This window comes from Pleurodeles waltl, chromosome 10 (genome assembly GCF_031143425.1).
Source record: "Pleurodeles waltl isolate 20211129_DDA chromosome 10, aPleWal1.hap1.20221129, whole genome shotgun sequence".
Taxonomy (NCBI): Eukaryota; Metazoa; Chordata; class Amphibia; order Caudata; family Salamandridae; genus Pleurodeles; species Pleurodeles waltl.
The window spans coordinates 34,539,170-34,565,900 of NC_090449.1; the positions used below are offsets into that span (position 1 = coordinate 34,539,170).

Sequence of the window (26,731 nt, forward strand, 5' to 3'; positions counted from 1 at the left end):
TGCAGCCTGTGTGCAGTTTTAAACTACCAAACTGATCTGGCAAATTGTACTTTTGCCAGACCTAAACCTTCCTTTTTAATACATATAAGTCACTCCTAAGGTAGGCCCTAAACAGCCCATACAGCAGGGTTTGTAACTAAAGAGTGGTGCGTGTGTTTTTAGGTTTTACTTGTACTGGTAGTGAAGAATTACTACATTTGTTTTTCAGTCCCTTAAAGCCTACCTCTTACATTGGGTTACCTTATTACATTTCATAAGCAGCTAGAAGAAACATGAAGAGTTTTGTGCGGCAGACACAGTGTTTAGTTGACCTTGTCTCCGAGTGCGTCAGCCATACTGGATATTGCTAAAACTAGCATTTTCTATAGAGTCCTTCCTTATCCAATATGGCTACCAATCAAATTTACTTCCTCTTCCATGGCACAGGTGTGGCATATTATGGCATTAGAAGAAGCAAGGGTTACATTCATTTAGTGCCTGGCAACTCTGTGTGTTGGGGTCTTGTTCTACTTCCCGCCAGGCCTTCTTCCGCTGTGTACCTTCGTTGTTTTCTCCTCTCACCCACCTCGCGTTGTGCTGTGTTTGTACTTGACTATTTCTCGGATTTGTCCCTCTCTTTTGCATTTTACTAGTGGCCCACTGATATCCTGGACCAAGTTGGAGATATTCTATGCTGGCTTATTTGCCTCTTGACAGAACAGTAGAGGTGAGTGCACTGCCTGGTGGTAAACACCATTGTGAACTTCCGGATGTTACATCACCCATGCCTGCGTTTTTTAATCTACTTCCTTTTCCTTGGATAGGTCTCCAGCACTTCCGTATCCTACCTCTTCCCTTGTTTTGTTCCTGGCTTCCCCAAAGTCCTTAAAATCCAGGTTTGTTTGGATAAATCCCGGAAAAACAAGATAGCTGGGAAGCAAGGGGTATGCAGCGCGGCCTGTCTGCCCTCTTCGTTTCCTGGCAGGTATATGGCTGTGGTGTTTGGTGGGGTATGCCACGATGCCATGTAGGGGGATGTGGTGCTTAGCGGGGTATGCTAGATACCAGATATGAGACTATGGTGTCTGGGTGGTGGGACAGGCCAGAATGCTAGCTAATAAAGATTTTATGATTCAGGAACCATTTATAGGACTGCTAGAGAGCAACTAGGTATGGGACTGTTGGAGTTGAAGGTCTGGCAGGGTGGGCACTGGGTGAGAATGAGAGAAACGCTGAAAGGCTTCTGCTATGGACTGTGTGCATGCCGTCCGGGATGTATAGTTTTGGGTGGAAGAATGAGACAAGATGCCAGTATTGGCTTCTTTGGTGGAAGGCAGATGTAGGCAGTGTTATGGGTGTGCTGCTGTGTTTGGGCGTGGGAGCCTTAGCTAAACCCCCTCCCATTTGGTTTACACATGCATCTCTGAAAGTACACAACTCTCTGCTGTTACAAATTGGAACTTTTAAATTATAAAAACTATTCACAATTAATAAATGTAAATAAAATTAAGCGATGCAAAACTGACACAAACCCACAATTGTTTGCATCAAAATGTAAGTTTTTTGTCTCAAATGTTTCCATCCTAGTCGTAATATTCTTGAGGGTCATTTTGTTTTTGATACTTAAAGTAGTTGGCTGTTTGTGAAAGCCATTAGTTACTTTTTAATTGCATGTGTTTTTTCGATGAAAAACAATAGCTGCATTGGTGTCCACCACAAGGATCAAAGTTTAGGGGTGGAAGACGTTACTTCATAGAGAGGAAAAGAGGGCATAGCCTTGCATTTTCAGTGTTTAATTTGTGGTGGTAGTTGCAGGTGGCTGGTGACTCATTTGTATGGAACAAGACTTATTTGTCCTCATTAGACTTTGACCCAGAGCAAGAGAGAGAGAGAGAGAAAGGAGAAAGAAGGGAAAGATAGTAAAAAGCGACAATGGGTGAAAGCATGGACCAGGCATGGACCAACCTGAAAGAATCGTATGAAGAGAGAGGGAGTGGAGGGTCGTGGAAGACAGAGATGTGATGTTGAGCCAAGCCTAAGTAGCTTCGGTACTTGGCAACCCCGCCCTGCGGCACCACCACAGTGGGCACCTGGAAAACCTTTTGGGCCCTTACACTTATTTTTGTCCAACTAAGTATTGGGCACTCCTGCTGGAATTATGATTTAGGTGACTCAAGGCCTCTGCCTGCCCACTTGAAAGAACTGCAACAGAGGAGTAAGCAGGGACCACTTACTTGAACAAGTCATGTGGACTTCCTTCCCCTGGCAGTCATCGGTGTACCTGCTGAAGCCACACTGCCACAGGAACTGTTCCCCACCAAGGCAGTCAACGTCGCTCATGACAAATTCCTGGCTGGATGACCTCCCAAGATCTTTCTGGCCGAAGAAGCCAAATTTTCCGCATTTTGTTTCCTGACATACCACCTGAGCATTAGCACGCCTCCATTCACCTGCTCCCCGGTGGCACACTTTCCTCCAGGCGTCCTCGTAGAAGACTTCCACAATCCCAGCACAGCCATCGCTGAGCCTCACTGTCACATTCCCTGCGGGAGGAACATCAACATCATGTAACTCTTGTGTAGGGCTACAAACTGGAGGAGACTCTAAGCAGAAATTGGGCAGGATTCAGAAACAGAAGGCCCTTACTAAATCTCATAGGACCTGACTTAGATCTTGGCGGAGGGGAATACTCCATCACGAATGGGACAGATATCCCTCCTGCAGTATTAGGATCCAATTATTTCCTATGGAGAACGTAATGAGGGGGATGGAATATCCGTAACGTTTGTGACATAGTATTCCTTCTGCCAAGACCTAAATCAGGCCCTTGGTCAGCAGCTCACAGTCTCACGAGTAAATAGAGGTAAGAAGTGACAACTTCCAGGCATGAAATCCAAAAATTCTTCCCCCAGGTTTATCTATGTATACTTTGGTTTCATTGATACAGCAAGGCCATTTCATACTTTGTGCTAGGACTCTTCCATTTACCCCTGTCTGGCCGGCTTGCACAGCCGTAATTCTCTTTTCATGCTCGCACTGGCTGCAGCCTACGAATTAGCCACCAATCCCCACCTCTGTGGTTACTCTGTTGTCCCTGTCTTTGACAGCATCCAGTGGGTGGTTTAATGGAACTCCATGACAGTGTCCCTGCTGGCAGGGAATCATTTGATAAAATTGTACGCATACCCTCAGTGCAGTCTTGATGCATCACAACCTTCTTCAACTATCATTCTTCTTTAGCACCTTGCATATGTTCCCCAACTTGCATCCATACACTGCATAGGTTCAGAGAGAGGCTTCAGTACTGTTGTTCAAGCTCTTGTAGTGTACTCTCACATATGGATGGTGGTAATGACCTACTCCATACCCTCACACAATCCACAGTGGCACCCCTTAGCAGCATCCTACATATAAAACACAGCGGTCCCACCCAGGGCATGAATACACATGATCACATCACCCACACCCTGATGGAACTCGACTGGCTCTGCTTGCTGGCCCGCACCATCTTCAAAGCAAGCTGCACCATTTGGAAAGACATCACCATCAGCACCACCACTTATTGTACAAACACCATCTGTAGAGGTTCTCGGCACACCCCCAACCAGAACACCATCAGACTGCAGACCAAGAAGTGTTAAAAAACAGGCCTTTTCTATCGAAGCACTCATGATCCGCAACAACATCCCAGTATCCATCAGGACCGCCCCAGCGCTGCTCCAATTTAGGAAAAAGTTGAAGATTCAAGTCTTTGAAGAACACTACATCACAATGCTTTAACTGTCTACAACTCGGCTTCCTCTCTTATTAATCAGCAAATTTAAGCTTGCCTTTGACCATGTACAGAGCTCCGCTGCCTTTTGGCTGGGTTTGCGCTACAGAAATACCATATACATACATACATACAACCACCACCCAAACCAGCCTCACTAGCAGTTTACATGCATCGATTCTTCATCCAGTATCAAAGCCGGAATCAGGGACCTCGATACAGCTCCACATACTGCACTAACAGCCCGAATGCTTGTGGGCTCAAACTCCCAATGTCTTCTTTAACTCTCATTAGCAGATGCATCAGGGTTACAAGATGCTCACACATTTCACGAGAATACCGTGGCTTCCCAGTTTTCACCTGAACATTTCATCTGTTCAAAGTAAGCAAAATATCGGATAGCAAAACCCTAAAACATGTAGGAGTCTGAGTGAAAGCACCAATTTTTGTCCATACTATTCACTACTCCAGTTTCAAAGGTTTTACTGGCCCAGTAAAGGTCTAGTAAACCCAAATGGTATCAGTAGTGCTTAATTTATAAACAAAATATTGCCAGGGCCCAAAGTTTTGTCCAGAAGCTGGTAAGATTGAATGTTGGGGTGCCGAATGCTAAGGCTCCGCAGTGTCGGTTCTTCCTTATTGCTTCTTAATCCTCCACCGCTCCTGCCTCTTTACCTCACTCTAGGAGATTCTTTTTCGCTCCACTTTCTCTTTGTTATTATTTTTCCATCTTTCTCTTCCTCTTTCTTTCCCTTCTGTGTTTTTCTCTCTCTTTCTCTAGATCAAAGTTTGTTGCGTAACAATAAGTACCGGTTCTCAAAAAATGACTGCCGGTGGGCCCCACCTGGACCCACCGGCTCAAATACATCACTGGGCCACACCCCCACATCTGTATGTCCAGTCCCTTCCCCACAATGCTGCGCATTACTTAACGCTGCTTCTACTGGCTCCCTCTGGCACCACTTCTTTTGACATCAAAAGTGGTACACAAGGCCGGCTTCAGTGCTGGTGGCGCCTGGTGCAACAACATTTTTAGTACCCCATCCTCCCAATGACCTCCTTCTGCACAGATTCCCTCACTAACACCCTCCAACAGTGCCACTCATCTCTCCATAGCCGGACTATCACATGCATTTTATAGCACTGCTCGTACCAGTGCAGGGTGTCAGGGCACTTTACATCACACTCATTATACAGAGAGAAAGAATCATTCATGTGTAAATTAGTCTATAGGAAATGTTACATAAGACATTGATTATTACAAGGGGTAATCACATGTCATTCATACTAGTAGGCAGTATATTTTAAGAGCGCTTGTTCTGGAGAAGAAAAAACTCAGGTTTGAATGGTGCCATCATGGTTGGGTTGGCTTTACTAATAAAAATGTATTTCTACCCACACAATCATTTTTAGAGACAATAGCAATAGATAATGAAAGACTGGGGACAAAAACATAGCTCTAACCTATACTGTTAGGTTTGCATCCAGCTCTTTGATAAGAGTTCATAAGTCACAGAGCTATATTAGCAGGATTGTAACTTATAAACTGCAAATACCAAAAGGTTCTCTGCGACAAAAGCAGTAACCCATTGAGCTATCCACATAAAATACAGCTTAGTGATACACGTTCATTGCAGCGGGCATAGCTGCCCTGTGTGCAGCAATATGATGAGTTAAAACTGCCACTAGACCAGTTCCTGATCTCTCCCTAGAGCAAGAACATTAATCTGCAGTTCTCTTGAGATTTCTTTTGTTGCTTTATAACCGCTGGATACAGAAGGAACTCTGCAGCAGGCACTTTTAAACACATAGGTTTTTTCTAAACTCAGCGCCTCCCCATGAGGTCTGAGCCAGGTGCGGCTGCACCAGTCGCACTGCCTCAAGGCCAGCCCTGGTGGTTCATTATAGCCTTAGAACCCGCCGTAGCGGACTCTACCGGCCATTAAAGGCCCGCTCCGCTTTAACGGCCCGAGCCGAAGGCGGGTTCTAAGGCTATTAGAACATCCTGCCATTAGAGGACAGAATGTTCTCATAAATAAAACAAAGGCTTCACGGAACCGGAGGGGATTAAAATCTCCTCGGGCTCCGTGAGGCTTTTTTCACAGTTGTTGCTGTGAACAAAGAGAACATTGGAATGTTGGCTCCGGGCTTTTACCTAGAGTAAAAGCCCGGAGCACTCCATTGTCTGCAATGGAGATCCGAACATTCCAATGTTCTAATAAGAGTTATTCCCGCTTGAGAAAAGTGGAAGGTTTGCTCCTCCGGCCCAATCATGCAGGGTTACCATCTGTGTTACTTACCCAGGCAGTCGATGTGGAGGGCCTCCTCTCTGCTGCAGTTGGCAAGGGCAGGCAGAAAGTCCTGCCACAGCGTACTTTCGTTCCCCACATGCTTGGCGCCTGCCTTCAGAGCCTTCCACGTGTGGCTGGTGCTTGTCACGTTGGCAGGGGACAGAAGTCTTCCGCAGCCCAGCTGTCTGCAAGCCACCTGCCCGGCCTCTGGTGTCCAGTGGTCCGGACACACTTGGATGAAGTCAGTCTGCTCCTTCACCAGCAGCTGGCCGCGACAGGCCCGCTCGGTGCCACTCAGTCGCCACTCCATGTGTCCTGCCAGAGACAGGGAAAATGTCAGGAAGAAATAGACGTCCACCTGGCGGATGTTGTCATGTTTGCCCCACAACTCGTGAGTGTGCCATTTCCCAGACCCTTTCTCATTGGTGTAGTTTGAGGTACCAGGTAAGGTGTTGCTAGACAAAGTAATACCATTTCATACCTTGGTTGGGTAGAACTCTCTGCTATTGCACATACATCTATCCTGAGTAGTTAGTGAGTAAGTAACATAAATTTAAAAAAACAGGGGTTCTGGAGGAAACTGGGGGTTCGAGATCTGATCAGCCGCTGTTGGGGATGGCTACCAGGGGCGTAAGAGACAATACATTTCAGGGGGAGACAGGGACAGCCTTGGGGACTTCAACCCAATACAAATCGCTTGTTGTTTGGGAACTGCAGGCTCCGAGAAATGTACACAATCATATGCATTGGAAGTGAAATAGAGCGAATGGAAGGCAGGTTGTCACAGTCTGAAAGTATCTTTTATTGCTATTTACACTCACAAAGTAACTAGCTCAAATGTGAAAATACCATGTTGATTAGCCTTGCATCTTCGTGCACCAAGCAAGTAAGGGTAGGAGGGTAAAAAGGAAGAACATACCCTTTGCGCCCCGTGCCGATCATGCCCTTCGCCTCATGCAAACTGAATGCGCAGTGGAGGTATCAAAAGCGATCAGGCACAACAATTGTAAACTGTGCTCAGAAACCGTAGTTCTAATAACACTTCTACTCCTCTGTGTGATCTTGGGCACCTCAGCTCCACACCAGTCATAACTGGAAGCACTGCAACTGAAGAAGCTCTTCTTGGAGTTACAGGCTATGTAAACATAGATTATTTAATCCCTGTATATACTGCAGTCACTAATTTCTTTAGAATCGGCTATTTGTGATGCACCAACTCACTAAGTATAAAGAAAAGAGTTCCCTGATTTTTAAAGAAAAGACACCAGAAAATGACTATTATGATGTTATTACAGTCGAGTTCTGACATCACAATGCCTTCTGCCAGAGCCAGCAGCCAAGGTGAACTGCAGATCAGGTCAGAAAACATAATTAATGCAGCTGTTTAAAGCAACAAATGGAATGTTGCTTTTCTTTCATCTGCTCCATTTTAATAGCTTGCAATGACAGAAGCTATGCACTAAGATTTTGAGTGGTTTGTGGGAATGTTGATGGTGTGACCATGTATTATATGGTGTAAAATACCCCCTGCGTACATAAGGATATTGCAAGTCACTTTATAAACAAGCATTGGCAAAGCCAATAGGTCTCGCCTATGCAAGATCTATAGCCTTTGCCAATGTGTTTTAGCCATGCTGTACACTAGTAGGTCTACTATTCAGAATGGCTAAAAGTTAATTGCGTAAAGGAGAATGATGTGTCATCGACTGGTGTGGTGTAATGTCATGGAGTAAGTAGAGTGTCCTAGAATGGAGTAGTAAACTAACTCTAAAGGAATAGGGGTCCCTTGAGTACAATGCAACACCACTCCAATAAACAATTATATTAAAGTAGTATCTAAACAGAAGGTTTCGTGCATTTATTCAATCAAAATATAAAAGATCAAATCTAGTGGGAAAACATCAACAGGGGAAATGGAGAAAGACTGGTATTCGGGCATTACACAAGTTATCTGGATGACCCAATGTCACCAATTACTAGAAAAATGTAAACAGTAACCCATTTAGCACAGTGGTTAGCATCCACAATAATGATTTACAAGCTTTCATACACCAGCTTTTACATGAATGACTCACATAGTGAATCAAGAAGTCATTAGCTCATGGTACCTATGCTTATGCCAACTTTTATACAATATCACAAATTCAAGTCAAGGTACTTTGGCTGACACCGTTTCGATCCCCTAGACAAGGATCAAGATCATCCTCAAGCTTAGTTAAGCTTGAGATAAAAGGGTTACCGAGTACTTGTAACCAAAAAGGCCAAGATAAATCTGACTGATGTCTCATATGAGTGAGAAGGCAATCAATGGAGATCTGAATCTCTAATCAAGCGCCAATGCCATAAAGTAGTAGTAGAGTGGAGTAGTGTCAGAGTGAAGCAGAGTGTCATAGAGTGGAAAGGCATAAAGAAGAGTGAAGTGGCATAGAGTGAAGTAAAGTGGCACAGAGAGAGTTGGGTAGAGTGTTGTTGAGCATAGTACACTGTTATATAGTGGACTAGCATAGAGGGTCGTGGAGTGGCGTGGAGTAGAGTATTGTAGATTGAAGTGGCGTGGAGTGGCATAGAGTGGCGTGGAGTGGCATAGAGTGGAGTAAAGTGGAATGGAGTGGCGTACAGGGAGTTGTGTAGGGAGTTCCAGAGTGGAGGACGTGTTAGAGTTTAATGAAATAGAGTGTCAGAGTCTAATATCATGGAGTTAATGCCAGAGTGAAGTGTCATAGAGTGGAATTGGGTGGTCTAAATTGAAGGGGCATACAGTACAGTGGTGCAAAGTAGATTGGCTTAGAGTGAAGTGGGGTAGAGTGCATTGGGTTTGAGTAAAGTGGTGTAGAGTGCACTGGTTTAGAGTACAGTGCAGTAGTGTAGAGTGGTGAAGAGTAGAGGGGAGCAGAGTGGAGTGGCACAGCATAGATTGCAGTAGTGCAGAGTGAAATGGTGCAGAGTGCTGTTTCATAGAGTGATGCAATGCGTGGTAGATTGGAGCGGGGCAAGGTAGAGTAGACTGGTGTAGAGTGCAGTGGTGAAGTGCAGTGATGCAGAGTAGAGTGGCGTAGAGTGTAGTGGCATAGAGTATATTTGTGTAGAGTGGCATAAAGTTGAGCGGTGCAGAGTACAGAGGAGTATAGTTCAGTGACAGAGTGCAGTGTTGTAGAGTATCATAAAAGGTTGTGGTTAGAGTGGCTTAGAATGCATTGGTGTAGAGTGCAGTGATGTAGAGTGATGCAGAGTAGAGAAGAGTGGCGTAGAGTGCAGTGGTGCAGAGTAGATTAGAGTGGCATAGAGTGCAGTGACATAGAGTAGATTGCTGCAGAGTATGGTGGTGAAGAGTAGAGTGCTGCAGAGTAGAGCATAGTGATGTAGAGTGCAGTAGCACTGAGTGGCGCAGAGCAGATTGGAGAGGCCCAGGATACATTGGAGGGGTGCAAGGTAGATTGGAGTGACGCATGGTACATTGGAGGGGTGCAGGGTAGATTGGAGAGGCACAGGGTACTTTGGAGTGGTGCAGGGTAGATTGGACTGGCATAGCATAGAGTGGATTTGTGTAGATTGCAGTGACATAGCGTAGATGGTTTCAAAGTAGAGTGAAGTGCCCTAGAGTGTAGTGGTGTAGAGTAGATTAGAGTGCTGTGGGGCAGAGTACAGTGGCCTTGAGTGCAGTGGTGCAGAATAGAGTGGCGTGGAGTTCAGTGGTGGAGAGTGCAATGTTGCAGATTAGAGGGTTGTAGAATACAGTGGTGTATTGTAGAGTGGCGTAGAGTACATTAGCATAGAGTGCTGTGGCGCAGAGTACGGTGGCATAGAAAGTAGTGGCATAGAGTGCGGTGGTGCAGAGTAGATTGGCATAGAGTGCAGTGGCCTAGAGTGCACTGGTTTTGAGTAAAGCAGTTAAGAGTGTGCTGGCGTAGAGTGCAGGGGTGTAGTGTACATTGGTTAGAGTAGAATAGCATAGATTGCAGTGGCGTAGCGTAGAGTGCTGCAGAGTAGAGTGGTGTAGAGTGGAGTGGTACAGCATAAATTGCAGTAGCATAGAGTGCAGTGGCGTAGACTAGCACAGAGTGGAGAAAAGTGGTGTACGGTGCAGTGGCACAGGGTAGATAGTTTTAGAGTAGAGTGAAGAAAAGACAGATAGAGAAAAGATAATATATTTCATTATACTTAAGTATGTAAGGATAACAACAACATAAATAATAACGCTTGGCATAATTGCCCAAAATGAAATTTGCTTCTCCCTGTTAGCCACTCTACAATCAAACCCTTCATTACTTAGAATAAAAAACATTAAGCATTAATGTTAAAAAAAGATACCCTTGTAATAGCTAAATTGTGTAGTGTGAAAAGGTGAACACTGGGCTCAGTCTGGACTTCCCTGTTTCACCAAATGGTGTGATCTTAGGCAAATACAAATATGGTGGTTCACAGGCTGAGTGGGACCCTGTTTCCTCTTTAGATCCTCCTCGTTGTGCTGCAGCTCCTCTTCAAGGCATCCTGCAGCGCTCTTCTTCAAGGTGGCAGGTGATGCAGACAGCAGTCATCAAAAACTATTTTCTCCTGCTCGCTCCCATTATTCTCATGTCACCCTTAATGCCCACAGCTGTAAACAGGACAAACAAAAGGCAGAGGGCGTAGGGGGCCTCCTGACTCACCTTCATTCTGTTACCATCGGATTGGAGGATGGTCAGTGCAGGACTATTATAAGTAGCACTTTTGCATGCTAATGGCCCTCTGAATAATAGAAGTGAGAGGGGAAATTATTTTGTCCCCTTGCCCCCCAACCTCCAGGTCGCCCACCCTCCAAAATATGGGGGGATACATGCCCTGTGTCCCCTACACTTCCTACGCCCATGACGGCTACAATGGTGGTAAAGCGTGACATAGCAACCCGCCGGAAAACTCCTACTCCTTCTACCAGGGCCGGTGCTAGGCATGGGCAGTGTACATAGCTGCCCAGGGCCCCGCACTCAGCCCTGAATACGTGGGGCACCATACCAGTGTGACGCAGTCAGGACACAGCACAAAAGGTCTCTCCTTGCAATTGGGCACTCAGGTAGGGCCCGCCTCCTCTGGCCTCTTCTATGGTGTAGAGAGGCAAACCCCAGGGGAGTGGGGCCCGTCCCCGGTGCAAGGAGACATATTCTGCAGGTTTGTCCTGCAATTAGGCATCAGCAACACCTCCCTTCCTCCAACAACCACACAGAGGCACCATGGGATGACTGTTACCCTTCTGTCAAGATCCCTGGCTGGATTAACCTTCTCTTATGGTAAGCAAACCTCACACCTTCAGCCCAACATGAACTGTTAACAGGTGCTTGTAGGTGGTTAAAAGTGGGGGCCTGCAGCCCAGGAGGAGACTGCATAAAGTGGCTTTGGGAACAGGGGCATCTACTGAGATGCAAACAGGCCTGAATGTGTTTGGAAATTAGAGGGAACAAACACATTTCCTTTCTGCCTAGGGCCCCAAAAATCCTAGAACCGGCCCTGCCCCCTACGGTGGTGCAATGAAGGCGTGGAGAGGACTGGTGTGCACAACAGGAGAGGCCCGTGTACAAGGTCCAGCGATGCCCCTCGAAGCATGAACATGTAGGGGGGAAGTGGTTGGGTCAGATGCAATAGCCTCATACTTGACATTTGTCCCGGGCTTTCTCTGAAATGTACTATTGTGTGTCATTTGACTGCTTTTTTATTATTGTGTCAAAATTCAATAAAGATGTTTATCAAAAGCTAAAATGGAAAAAACTGAAGTGGGTGGTTACATCTGGTGCTCAGCGGAATCCTCACACTGTACGTTTTTGATGCCTGGGAACACTGCAGTAAAATCGATTCATCAAATTTCTAATCTTAGCACAGAGATAAAAGGAAAGGAGTCAAGAAGCCACAGAAGTTATAACATCTGCATATCAGCAATTTAGGAGCACCTCTGCCGGCTTACAGCTGTGTGATGTTTTGCATCCTACCCATTTTTAACTCTAGTTTTCGATGCTGTTTTTACCATCTCCCACTCCCTAAAACATCCTAAAGGGCTTCAGGTGAATGGAAATCTTTGATTATTGGAGAGATCAAAAAAATGAACTAACCCATGACCCAGCATACATAGGCCCTCATTACAACCCTGGTGGTCGGTGTTGAAGTGGCGGTAATACCGCAAACAGGCTGGTGGTAAAAAAAAATGAAATTACAAGCATGGTGGTGACAGCCATGCCAAACCGCCACTTCTCCACTCCGACCGCCAGGGTGCTAACGACTGCTGGGCTGGAGACTTTGGTCTCTAGCCCGGCGGCCGTCATTAGACCACCGGCGGTATCACGACCCCGCATACCGCCATGGATTTCGTGGGGTTCTGTACCGCCACGAAATCCAGGGCAGTAGGCACTATCAGTGCCAGGGAATTCGTTCCCTGGCACTGATAGGGGTCTCCCCCACCCCCTCCCCAGAGTCCTCACCCCAAACCCACAACCCCCTTACAGCCCCCCAAAGGTGGCAGGACCCCCCAAACATTGACACACACACACCCCCTACACGCACACTCACACAACTACACATACACAAACACATACACACAGACATACACGCACACATTTTCCATACACACAACACACCCCCTGCATGCAAACACGCACTCACACACCCCCACTACACACTCACACGAACACCCCATGCACACACACAACACCCCCTGACCCACCCTCCCCTAACGGACGATCACCTTACCTGGTCCGGTGATTCTCCGGGAGGGAAAGGGATCCATGGGGGCTGCTCCACCGCCAGCTCCCCGTCACCAGAACACCACCACACCGAATCCTGGGATGTGATTCGTTGGGCGGTGTTGTGATGACATGGCGGTGGAGGTGGAGCAGCCTCCACTTCACCGCCGATTGCCAGTATGGCTGCTGGCGGCTCCCCATCCGGAAAAGGGCAGAGGGCTGCCAGCAGTCATAATACGCTGTGCGGAAAACCACCTGCACTGGTGGTCTTCAGCATGGCGGTACCTCTGAAGGCCATAGTCTTCAAAGTACTTTGAGGCTGTGAGGTGTTCAATCTATTCTATGTAAGGACCAGAGGCGTCAGATGATGCTTCTCCTTCTTCGCTGTTTATTAACACAAAACACACAGCAGCCAATGAAAACAATTTATACAAAAAAATACATTTCCCAAACATTTCATACTGATGACATATCTTCTGCATCTAAGACGTCCTTCTGCCGCCTCCATAAAAAAACCTCAGCTTCATGGTCACCCTCTTTCTTTGCTGCTCGCGATTAAAGATAAGTACACTTTTACCGTCAGTGTTTCATGCCCATTGTAGCGCATCTCCTCCACGGGTTGTGCGCATTATACCTAGTGCCGCTTTTGTTCCCAGCAAGGAGGCAGGGAGATATTGCGCACAAGCATGAGGACTGTTCAGTCCTATTTTTAGCTCGCTACCCGCACGTGCGCTGTTTGCACGGCGGGCTCCTTTCCCCTGTCCATACCGGGACGCAAGCGAGGGTATGCCTCACAATTCAGCAAGTTTGAGCCTGCTGCCAAGCTTCTAAGGTCTGTCAATTACAAGATTGCCTCACAGGCAGCGCTGAATGTCTCCCTACACCCTCTTCCAGGGCAAGTTCAGGCCATACAGGTTTTTCCTGAGGGGCAGTTTATTTTAATCTTACACTAATTTGCCAGTAATTCTACAGCTTGTGCTGTAGTCGGTTAGCTTTGCCTCTTCTCTGCGGCCATTATCACTGGGTTGCGCCCCCATCTACCACCCATTTTTGGAAGATAAATTAATTGCGTTGTTTCACCCGCCCACCAAAAAAGGCAGATCAAGATATGCCCACCAATCTGTTCCTTTACAGGATGAAGATCTGATACTGGCTGGTGGCATCTTCCATGCCTTAGATGCATCTGTGACCCAGTCAGTAAACAGAGGGCTAGCTTTCGCTCTTCAGCCCATCGCTTGCCAGTTTATAAGAAATGCCCTGTCAGTACCCCCCTACGATCCAGAACCCACCGCCAACCCAGCTCCCTGACAGGACGATGACCCCCTACAGACCTCTGACAGGCCTCATGCGGCAACTATGGCCTGCTTGTCATCAGAACACACCTATTCGGCACCTACCCCTTCCACCAGCGAGCTCCCCTCCTACTCTCCCCTGGGCAATGACACCGACAAGTCTCATTCCAACAAGTCTGATTTGGACGATAATTCCAATTGCTCCCACACTCCAAATCCTGCATCCTGCAGAGAATGGACAACATCTCAACAGTCCGCTATATAAACAAACTAGGGGGAACAAAATCCCAGGTTCTGGCGAAGATTGCAAAGAACTTTTGGCACTATTGCCTTCAACACCACATTTCAGTAACAGCAGAGTACCTTCCGGGTCAATGCAATGTGGTGGCAGACTGGAACTTGAGGTTCCTCAGGAATGCCAGCGAGCGGAAACTTCACCACTCAGTCGTTCAAGCCCTTTAGAATCGGTGGGGTCAACGCCACATAGATCTATTTGCCTCACATCTGTCCCACCAGTTACCCCGGTTTTTCTCTCGGAGACCAAATCCGTTGGCCACTGCTACAGATGCATTCCTACAGCTTTGGAAGGGCCCTCTACATTACGTATTCCTACCTTTCCTGATGATGGAGAGGGTCACAGCTCAAGCCCTTCACCAAAGAGCAGAACTGATTCTAGTCACGCCCCAGTGGAGGGCTCAACCTTGGTTCCCCATCCTGTTGGAGATGTCTTGAGACTCTCCAGTCCAGATTCCTTCATTTCCGGAACTGCTGACAGACCCAAAGGGGAAGTCTCATCTCCTTCTTCTTCAGGGCACCCTTCAGCTCATGGCTTGGCACATTTCCAGACATTGCATCCCCAAATCAAGGACCGTGGCAGCCCCGTATTCATCTTGTATTTGTTTCAACACTTCCGGATGATTGGCAAGTGTCGGTGTACCATTTGCTGTAGTAGAGAGCGTGGCAAATACTGTGCCCCATGTATTGGAGTTATCTATGTGGAAACCCTCCCAAATTGCAAGCACATAATATTCTATGCTTATCCTGAGGTCCTGTATGGGGACGGACTGCTTCCAGCGCATTTGTTTTTTGAGCTAACCAAAACAGTATGCCTCAGTCTGGCAAAAATGGTTGAGTTGGTGCAACTCACGGGGTTTGGATCCCCTGGAGGCTTCCGTTACCTCTGTCATCAACTTCCTAGCTGAAAATGGCATCTAACGTTATTGGCTATAGCTCCATCAATAATTATCGTTCTGCTATTTCTGCAGGTCACGCCTTTGTTGAAGATAAACCAATTGGAGAACACCCTCTGGTTAGTAGGGATACGTTTAACCAATCCCCCTCGTCCAAAGTATTCTGCTGTGTGGGATGTTAACATCATCTTCAAGTTCTTCCAATGATGGTCGTCTAATTCCGATTTGTCTCGGAAACAGTTATCAGCTAAACTGACGATTTTATTATGCCTGGTCTCCTGCAGAAGGGTGTCTGATGTCAAAGCCTTGAACTTTTCAGGTAGAGTCTATTCTCCAGATGGACTTACCTTTTTCTTGAGTAGACGTACCAAGACCTTTTCAAAGCAAATTACCTATCCTACCTTTTCAGCGAATCCTAAACTGTGTATTGTTCAATGCATGAAAGAATACAAAGATCGCACTAGAGAATTTCGCCAATCCACTGGGGGCCAGCTCCTAATTGCTCTCCAGAAGCCATTTCATACCGTGTCTTCTGCCACTTTGGCTCGCTGGGTGAAATGGATTCTGTCAGAGGCAGGCATAGACACTACTATGTTTGGCGCACACTCCGTTAGAGGAGCCATAGCGTCTACGTCTTTCAGCCTAGGCTCTCATCTTCAAGATAGCATGAGTGCAGTGGATTGGTCCGCTATTTCTACGTTTAAAACCTTATACTACAAACCAATTATTGAGGTGGCTTCCTTGATTCTCCAACAGCTTTGAACAAGCATAATCCGAAGCCTCTGGTCCTGAAAAAATTCTAGCTAATGCGTCCAGAATTTTCAATTCTACTAAGAACATGGAGGTGAGGATTATACCGCCCTTTTCATCTCTCAATACAACAAAGTAAATTATTGTGTAATGTTATTATATGCAATTGTATTGATGATGTGTTTCCCTCCCACCAGTATTGAATATTGTTGGAGTGAAATTTTAATCCTGAGTTCTGGATATTGTGATGCCTTTATCTCTATCTTTTTCAGAATATGAACAAAAGAATGGATATTGGAATTTGGAGGTTATGCCTTTGTTTCCAGTTATGGGCTGCGTTGGTCCTTTGATGATGTTGGTACTTGTCTGCTCTGCTGATGTTTGCAGTGGTTGTTCTACAATTGGAGAGATATCCAGTGTCCGAAAATGTTCATGAGAAGAATCAAGCCGTCAGGCAAAGAAAGAGGACGATCATGTCACTGAGGGGTTTATATGGAGGCGGCAGAAGGACGTCATGGGCGCAGAAGATATGTCACCAGTTTGGAATGTTTGGGAAATGTAGTTTTTTACATAAATTGATTTCATTGGCTGCTATGTGTTTTGTGTTAATAAACAGCGAAGAAGGAGAAGCATAATCCTCGCCTCTGTGTCCTTAATAGAATTGAACATTCTTGATGCTTTAGCTAGAACATTTTTTAGTCCCAGCTTCTACCCCTGTCCTTTGCTGTTCAGTCTAGACCCAGCTCCGCCCATGCTGCTTTGCTGTTCAGACCCAGCTCCTACCCAGGCTGCTTTGCTGTTCAGTCCCAGTTCCTACCCAGGCTGCTTTGCTATTCAGTCACAGCTCCTACCCAGGCTGCTTTGCTGTTCAGACCCAGCTCCTACCCAGGCTGCTTTGCTGTTCAGTCCCAGCTCCTACACATGCTGTTCATCCTATTCCCAGCTCCTACCCATGCTGCTTTGCTGTGCAACGTATTCACAGCTCCTTCCCATGTTGCTTTTATGCCCAATATAAAATGTTCTAGCTGTCACAACAAGAATTTTCAATTCTATTAAGGACACGGAGCGAGGATTGTGCTTTTCTTTCTTTATTGTAATTTTAACAGCAGCCAATCACATTAACATGAGAAAAAAAATACAACCCCCCTGAACTCAAGTTCACCTGTCACATGGTCCAATCACCAACAACACAGACATTTAAGAACCACTGCCACCATCTTGACTTCCTCTTTCTTTACAATCGGGCTGAAGTAAGAAAATACAACTCAAGACAACAAATCTCAACTGAAAATATGAACAGAGTCTCTTCCGGCCATGGAAACGGGATCCAGGAGCCCTGCAGGAAGCTGTCCAAACTCAGCGTCTCACAATGCAGTCTGAACTGGAAAACATTTAAAACCACCAAACCGTTACGAACATAAACAACGCTTAAAGTTTGCTTGTGCTCGTTGCCTAAAAAAAGGAATCAGAGCCATAAAAACGGCACCCATACCCTGTCTAACATAGTTAAAACAGGTGGGAATTAACAGTTCATATAGTGTAAGAAGACATTTGTAAGTAGCAGAAAAAACATACTCATACCTTACGTAGTGAAAAAACTGTCATCCGGGTGGGATAATCCTCACCTCTGTGTCCTTAATAGAGTTGAAAATTCTTGTTGTGACAGCTATAAGATTTTATAGTCTATGTCAGGACCGGAGGCTCCAATTATGCTTGTTCAAAGCTGTGCAACCACCACTGATGCTACATCCACAATTGGCTTGCAATAAAATCATTTAAAAGTGGGTTTGGCTGACCAATCCGGTGCCTTCATGCTGTCCTCTAAATGAGAGCAAAAGGAAAGGAAAGGATTTTGAAGCCATGGCTCCTCTCGCCGAATGAGCTCCAAACACAGAGACATCAATGCCTGCTTTGGAGAGTAACCATCGCATCCATCTAGCCAAAGTAGCAGATAATACTGGGCTGAAAGGTTTCTGTAGAGCGATGAGAAATTGCCCACTTGGATCCACTCGGAACTCACTGGTAGCCGCTTCATAGATCATTAGGGAAAAATTGATAAGAAACTAACTTAATGTTGCTTTTGGTCCTCTGAGAAAAGGAAAAATTTACTCCTTCTGGGGAAAATGTTCTACCTCTGAGATCCACGGCTCGGACTTGTCCACGTCCCACTAGGAAGAATATTTAGGCTGGGGAGGTTTACAGAAACAAATGCCTCTCATCAGTTTACACACCATAGAGCCCTCACTGATAGGTTTACCGTTAACTGGGACATGGCCTTCAGAAATGGCGGATCTGTAGTTGTTCAGCGCCCTGTAAGCCAACCCCGATTCTGCCAAGGAAGACAGAAAGCTGATTACGAGACAGTCATCCACTTGAGAGGGATCCGAACCACGTTCGTTACACCAAGTGACCCATCTTCGCCATGCAGAAGCATATCGTTTATGGGTTACTAGTTGCCCAGGCCTGGTCGATGTAGAACGAAGCTTGTGAGGAAATGCCCGGCAATTTCCACCTATTCCTGAAAGCCTCTAAGCCACCAACCTCAGCTAATCCAACAAGATCAAGGAATGTAGAAGGCCTGCTGGGTCTAGCAACAGGTTCTGTTGAGACAGAATCAGAAGAGGAGTGTCACAAGACATCTCCAGAGCCTTAGGGAACAAGGCAGAATGCAACAGTCCATCCTGGAGGGATACAGACTCCTGACAGCAAAGGAACCCACCATAAGTTCCAAGCAATTTATGTGAAGCTGAAGTTTGGACTCCGACCAGCGACCTCCTGTGGATAAGGGACTGCATCTGGCTCCCCATCCTCACCTGCTAGCGTCCGATTCCAGAATTAAATCCGGGACGCTGCCAAAAATCACCCTGCCATTCTAGGCCTCTATGTGGGTCAACCACCAATTCATCTCCATTCTGCAATCTGGCGAGAGCCAAATCTGATCGGAATGGTTCAACTCCTTCTGAAGGTGCTGTATATTGAGACATTGAAAGGCCCTGTAATGAAGGGGGCCCAGAAATATGGCCTGAATGGAAGAGGCCAAGAGGCCCACAATCCGAGCTACTGACCTCAACAATATTGTCTGGTCTTGCAATGCAGACCTCAATTCCTTATGATATTCTGATTCTTCTGGGAAGGAAGAATCAACGGGGACAACACCGTATCTATCTGGAATACCAAAAATTCCATTCATTGGGAAGGGATGAGACAAGATTTCAGCCGATTGATGATAAACCCCAGGTCCTGAAGCAGTTGAATTGTCCAAGACAAGTGGAGAGATACTGTCTGAGGATCCTGAGCGATGATGATTATATTGTCGCAGTAAACGATTAACCTGATGCTCTTGGCATGAAGAGTCTCTACTACAGGTCTCATCAGCTTGGTGAAACAACAATGGACTGATGAAAGACCGAAGGGAAGAACCTTGTATTCGTAGCATTGACTGAGCCAGAATAATTGAAGAAATTCCCTGAGGGGGGCAAAGATTGGAACAGACAGGTACTAGTCCTTTAGGGCCAGAAAGACTATCCAGTTTTCTTCTTGTAGTAGATCTCGAAGGAGGCAAATACCCTCCATCTTGAAATGCCTGTGTACGATCCATGAATTGAACTGCTTCAAATTGAGCACCAGGCGAGAGCCCCCGCCTCTTTTGCTGACCAAGAAGATGGTGCTGATGTAGCCTCCGGGATGAGAGGAGGAAAGACATATGGCGTCTTTCTGGAGCAGAGAAAGAATCTCCTTTGACATAATCTCCAGACCTTGTAGAGAAAAATACATGTCCTGGAGCTGTAGAACTCTAGTTTGTACCTCAGAAAGGAATCGAGGATCCGCAAGTCCTGGGTCAGGAGTTTCCAATTGTGTGCGAACAGCTAAAACCTGCCCCCTAAAATCACTTCTGACAAAGGTAAAGTTCTTACCTGAATATCCTGACTCTTGGGAGCCTCTCTGTTGTCCCCTCTCGTAGCCTCTGAGGACTGGTCTTGCCAATCTCCACAGGAAAGGTTGAAGGTGTCACGTTGGAAGCCCTGGTAAGCACCTTTGCCTGACAAACGGGCCCTATATTGTCAGGCCCTTCCAAAAAGGGAGCTTCGGAATACTTTCTATAGTGAAAGATGCACTCTGTCCAGCGTATTGTAAGTCCCAGCAAACTTGGCCAGATCTTTGACAAGGGGCCGTACGAAAAGGAGACTTTGCACCACCATTCCTGCCTCTGAGGAAGCGAGATCTTTCAGCTTAGGATGGATCCGCATCAAAATAGACTGCCGCCTTTCAGTAGAAATTGCCACGTTGGGATTGCCCAACTGACAGACAGCACGTTGTTCCCATCCAATCAAAATATCCGGGTCTACAGCCACTCTGGATTCTTTGGATTGGAAACCCAACTTCAGAATTTTTGTGATGGGGCCTGAAAGGTCTAGTAATTTATCTTGACAGGACCACCAAGCCCTATATAAATCCTTTCTTGGGGGTCCTTAGCCCATTTTTTCATGAAATTTACAATGATAGAATCCACCTCAGGCATATCCAAGACCTTACCAGCCAGATCTGGTCTGAGGCACTCAGATCTAAGTCTTGCCCTGACCTCATAATCAAAACCCTGTCTGATTGAACATAACTGGCCACCTCAGGGAGGGATGGAGGGAGGGGGTCCAACTGGTGGAACGAGGGTGAACAATCTCAGCTGGGTCAAATGTCAGTACCTTAGGTAGAGTTATACAGGAATCGAATCAGGTTCTGAATGCCTTTTTTTACTGGATCCAGGAACCTCTTATTGGTCACTGTCAGAGGAATCTTGGGAAGAATCAGAACATTCAGGCTTACAGGCCCTGAATGCATCGTCGGAGTTGGGTGCTTGAGATTGGGAATTACTATACCCATGCTCCTCCAAAACCGTAGCTGACAACTGCTCAAAAACCTAAGAATGGGCACATCTTTTTACCTTTGATTTTCCTTTTGGGGGCTTAGGTGTCTGGTACGTTGGCTCTGCAGAGGGACCGAGAGGTGGGAGCCAGACTTGCTGGCATGCAAAACCCTTGAGGTGAGAAGTCAGGGGGCCAAGGGCTTTGGCCAAAATGTTATTTATGGAGATGTGTACGTTATTGTCTAACGCTTCAACAAGGTTCTCCTTGAAGGAGGGCGATAACTCCTGATATTCACCAATATCTTCTATGATGACCAATGAAAGTGCGGGCACATACTTGTCACACTGAAATAGCCAAGTAGCAATAATGAAGGGGGGATTGCAACCCCAGCAGGTGCAGAACAATCTGTTTTAAGGTGGGGGGAGGCACCTGCAACTGCACTCTATGCAGTGCCTATGCCAAATTTTTATGACCCTGGGCACTCTCTGATGTCTCAGGGCATGGGAAGCAAGATAGGCACAGAGGAGGATGATTTTTTTTTAAGAAATTTGCCCAGTAACGGAGAAGCGCACCGCTGAAAGTTGTATAGACCTCCACCACTGCGTTCAAATGAAGTGCCGTGGTAGCACACATGCGCGCGTGTGCTTTCAGCCCCGGAGGACTAGAAAGGGGTTCGCAACCAACCCAAGATAGCAGCCACGCCCCACTCCACAGAAAAAGAGGCCTGCGAAAGCAAGGCGCTCCCCTGTATGAAGACAAAAATCTATTACACACAAAACAATTAAATAACTTTGTAACAAAAAGGCCATGAGCGGGTCAGAAACTCAATAACTACATAGAAGGCGCATGCATTGCTGGCGCCCATCTTGTACAGATATCTACAGTACACAACTTATTTCAATAATACTTTAGCACACAAAATTGCCAATGGAACAAAACTTGCACTTAGCTGGCTGTGGAGCAAAGAAAGAGGAAGTCAAGATGGTGGCAGTGGTTAAATCTACCACAAAGAAACCAGGGGGCAGACATTGAATGGTTTCCTTGAAAGCAGAAGACCAAGACCAGCAAGCAATAATAAACAATAAGACTGGATTAACCACTAACCTTGTTTTCTGGAGTGTCGGGCTCCTGCTGCAAGTTATAGCTTCAGTGCCTTGTCAGGGTGCCAGGGTGATCACTCACTATAAATTGAAATGACTATGCAATAGAATACCAGGAAAGGTGGATGCAGAGCAGTTGAACCCACGGCTCTCAGCTTTGAGGCTGAAGCCAGCATAAACAGAAGAAGCACTGTGGCAAGAGTGTATGCCCAGATGCGGGTGCTGTGCTCACTGTCTCACTGGAACCAAGTTATTCCATGCCTGATTAGCCCATAACGAGGGTGAACCGGCCTGAGATGCTTGTGTCCCGGGTCAAGGGGGTTCTGGGCTGACAGTTCGGACTGGACTGTTCCCACTGGAGCTGGGTGAATACTGATTTGCATATGGCTGGGCCCAAACTGGGGTGGCATAGTGAAGACTAGGATGGCTGGGATTCATTCAAGTATTCCATCCATCATTTTTTGTATACCTTGTTCCTTAGGCAGTGTTAGACTTCCACTGTGTTTACAAGTCAGGATCTTAGCCAATGCTACACATCTGACTTTAACTTCCATAACCTTACCCAATGAGATATCCTAACTCTGCCACCCAGAAGTCAGCAAATACTATACTTTGACTGTAACTTTCAGTATATCAGTCAAAGTTAGACTTGGACTGCATCATACAGGATCTTAACTACACCGAATACTTACACTTTAGTTATAGACCTTCCCCCCCTGGTTACAATGTGATCCCATGTCTGTACCATCCTCGACCTCTGCAACTTTGATACTATGACTGTTCCTTCCAGAACTTCAGCTACTGTCATACCATTACTGTACTTTCCAGAACCAGGCAGTGCTACATTCTGACTGTAACTTCCATGACCTCAGTCAATGACATACCCTTAATTTACCTCCAGGGACCTAAGCCAGTACTATACTCTGACTGTACCATCCAGGACATCATTCAATATCCTGGACTGGGTCACAAAGGACCACAGCCGATGTGATACCCTGTCAAGAGTAGAAGGATATATAGACAGCAAGTTCATCACAAGATAGGGAGAGGTTGAAAAGTCTGGAGAGCATGGACTTCAAAACTGCATGTCCATAACAACTATTCCGAATATTCATCATCACACCATCCGCCAGGGAAAAGGGTAAGCCTTCCTTTTGCTAGTTCATGGTTGTATTTAACTTCCCTCCTGTTGTGACCACCTTCCTAAAAATGACTCTCCTCTTGCCTTTAGTTGGTTTTCTCGTGTTCTCCTGCCACTTAAGAAAAAGGGCTTGCTCATAGCACTGAAAGAGATTCCAACCTGAGGAAGTCCAGTTCTGGTTTACTCCTACCCTTATTCCTGCTACTTGCTGTTAGTGTTTTGTATTCATTCTCATGCTGAGGAGAGAATAAGGAATGGCAGAAGATTTTCAGTGGGTCACTGCCCTCAGATCCTGACAGTTTTCCTGGCATACATAGACCAGTTTGAGATTTTGCAACAGACTATGGCACTAGCCATTCATAAGATTCAAGATGAGTTAGAAATAGACCGCCAAGGCTGAGAGAGCCGAGAACATTGACTCAGCAACTGGTTGTAGTGCTGCAGAATCAGGTCAGTTGACGGTAGTTATAGAAAAGCACTTTCCTTTCCATTCCTAAAATTAGCACTGCCAGAAAAGTTTGGAGGTGACCTATTAAGATTCCAAGCTTTTTCACCTCAATTGCACTTCCATTTCCTAGCCGGACCCATGTTTCAGCTACCAATTCATCATGGTGGCGTTTGTGCTTTTGTGCCTGATAAAAGATGCTATGACTTGGGTAACCCCATGGACCTTGAATCAGAGTGCTTGGTTAAATAATTGGGATCAGTTTTTAACCCGGTTCCGCACCATTTTTGTCAAAAGACAAACCAAGAAGGTGGTACATTTTGGGTTACTGACTTTGAGACAAGGTCAGAAAGACCTTTTAGCTTAAATCAGTTATTTCCAGCAGTTATCATCCAAAATTGCCTGATCAGACTAAGAAGCCACAACCTAATTCTATCAAGGACTAAAAAAAGACCTTTAAGATGCCTTTTCGTTAGGTGTGAATTGCTCCATTACCTACATGGCATTGATTTACTTAACTCTGCAAACTAATCCCCAGTTAAAAACACACTGTTGAGAAAGAAGAGGAATTGTGAAACGATAGTGGGAAACACCAGTGATGAAAACAGCTAGAAAGATGTTGGAGGAGCAGCCGAAAACCAGTGTATCTAAGAAATCCCTTACTATGGAAGAGAAGGACAGGAAGAGCAAAACAGAAGTATGTCCTCACTGTGGCAAGAAAGGGCATTCTGAAAAAACGAACAACAAATGGGACGAGAAGTTTCGAAATGCCTACTACTACTAACGCTTATTTCCACCGTCAAGACCTTCAAGAATTGATTATTAACCCCAAAGGACCTGAGTCAGTTTCAGCTTTGGTGTAATCAGATGCTTCTGTGTGCTTTGCCATCTGGAGATGTTTCCAAAAAAATCCCCTCTTTTCTTGGCTAAACCAGCAGGACAGATTAAATCTGATTTAATCAGTTCCCTGTATGTCCACATTGTACTAGGGACCACTTGGCTGAGAGAGCGTAATGAATTAATCAGATTTCCATTCAATTCCGTCATATTGCCAAAGGACAATGTTTGGTGGCATCTGGAGCCACAGAGTCAACCTTTGACTTGTTTCACATCACATCCAGCTCCACCTGCCTCAGAAATAAATTGTTAAGATATAAGCAAGCCTATCAAGAGTTCCTGGAAGGCTTCAGCAAAAAGGGAGCTGACAGGTATTATGATTGTGTTATTTTATTAATTGTTGATAAGCCGATAAAGCATGGGAGGATTTATCCTATTACAGTAAAAGAGTATGAAGTGTTATGTCAATACCTGTAATAAAACCTGGAAAAGGGTTCCATAAAACATTCTAAGTCACCAGCAGGTTCCCCCATCCTTTTTGTACCAAAAGCAAAGGGTGAGTTCCATCCATGTTTTGACTATAGAGAGTTCAGTGTAATTACCATCAGAAACATTTACCCTTTCCCCCTCAGCGCTTTATTATTGGACCAAGTCAAGGCTGCAAAGATCTGAGGATCACAGCCAATACTATATTCTGACTGTACATCCCAGGATTGCTGTCAGTGCTACACTCAGGCTGTATCATACAGGACCTCAGCCAATGTCATCCCCTTGATGTAACCTCCAGGACCTCCACTAATGTGATACTATGACTGTACCTTTCAGGAACTCAGGCACTATGATACAAAAACGAACTTCCAGGACTTCAGCCAGTGCTATACTGCGGATGTGGCATGGTGCCAGAATATTATCGCTAAAGTATCACCCGTCAGAAATATTGTGTCCTAAATATTGTTTACTGAAATATTGTCCCACAGGAGTTAATAGAGAATCTAAACCATTGGGATGCCATTTTTGTAAATTATATTTAGGACAGAATATTTCAATCAGACAATTTTCTTGCTAACTAATGCTGACATACAACTGAATGTATCAACCAAGACTTTGTCAATAGTATACTTTGACTGTACTTTCTAGGATATCAGTCAGTTGTACAGTAATTGCAAGTACATAGCACGCCCTACTCCTAATGCGGCACACAGCACTTCTGAACAAGTACCACACTACAACAAGAGAGTGGCACTGATGGAAGAATGTGTGTTACCTGCTCTATGCAGGTAATCTAGGTACCATACAAGAGGACTGGAGTTGTGCTTTTATCTTGTTTTTTCTGCTGCGCTTGTGCATGAGTTTGTAGCAAACAATGTAGGGTTACACACTGACATGATAATGGTGAGGCATTTGGTCAGGCAAGTGAGTAAATACCATATGGTATCATAATCTAGATATACTTCTACAGCTCTGTTGAGCTAACCTACACTTGTACTGTACCATCCAGGACCTCAGCCAATATGGTCTGCTGACTGTTGCTCCAGGACCTCAGGCAGTGTTTCAATCCAACATTGTAGGATCCCTTCCATGTGTTACCCTGATTGCATCTTCTGGGACCTTAGCTAGTACTCCACCCTGATTGTATGTTGTAGGACCTCATGAACGCTTTACCCTGACTGCATCTTCCGGGACCTTAGCTAGTGCTGCACTCTGACTGTATGCCGTAGGACCTCATCAACGTGATACCTGATTGCACCTTCCAGGGTCACAGCCAGTGTTATATTCTGAATGTTATCTACACTCTGCCCTCATGATATCTTTAATTAATCACCCTTGTCTCCCCCTCATCCGCTTGCTCCCCAGAAGCTATGCAAGCACCATAGATCCACGTAGCTGGCACAGGTGGAGTTGCAGTGAGGAGATCTGGACCATTACCTGTGCACACGACCTGGGCTCCATTCTTGCTGCTGCACTTTGGGGTACTGTCCTGTGCGCACTGCCAGAGGTAGACCTCGTTCTTCGAGCACTGCAGTGAGCTCATCCAAACCGGATCCATCCTCCTCCCAAAGTGGAGCCTCTCCGGGATTCTCTCTTGGTAGCCACAATTCAGCTCTCTGCAGACAACTTCAGCATTCTTCTTGTCCCAAATGTTGTCACACACGCCTCCCCAGGAACCTTTCCAGTACACTTCCACTCTGCCTGCACACCGGCTCTGGCCCCCTGATAGCCGGAGCTTGATGGTCTCTGCCAAACAGATAAAGAGCACACAATTAGAACGCCTGCCAGCTACCACTCACGAAAGGGCTCAAGAGGCCAGTCACAACAGAGGGTAAGAGGAGATCCACCAGCTAGAAAACAGGACAGTCAAAGAATTGGCCAATAA

The 26,731-nt window shown here is 45.9% G+C and overlaps 1 protein-coding gene across 2 annotated transcripts in view; it reads right to left on the minus strand.

Moving 5' to 3' along the window:
- The window catches only part of LOC138260993 (scavenger receptor cysteine-rich type 1 protein M160-like), a 179,749-nt gene that overhangs the window by 128,527 nt on the left and 24,491 nt on the right, over positions 1 to 26,731 (minus strand). For both annotated transcript variants that reach the window (XM_069209573.1, XM_069209572.1), the window contains exons 3-5: positions 26,284 to 26,592; positions 6,052 to 6,357; positions 2,214 to 2,522 (exon numbers count right to left, since the gene is read on the minus strand). In XM_069209573.1, coding sequence (XP_069065674.1) covers positions 2,214 to 2,522; positions 6,052 to 6,357; positions 26,284 to 26,592 — 924 coding nt within the window. The remainder of the gene's footprint in view (positions 1 to 2,213; positions 2,523 to 6,051; positions 6,358 to 26,283; positions 26,593 to 26,731) is intronic.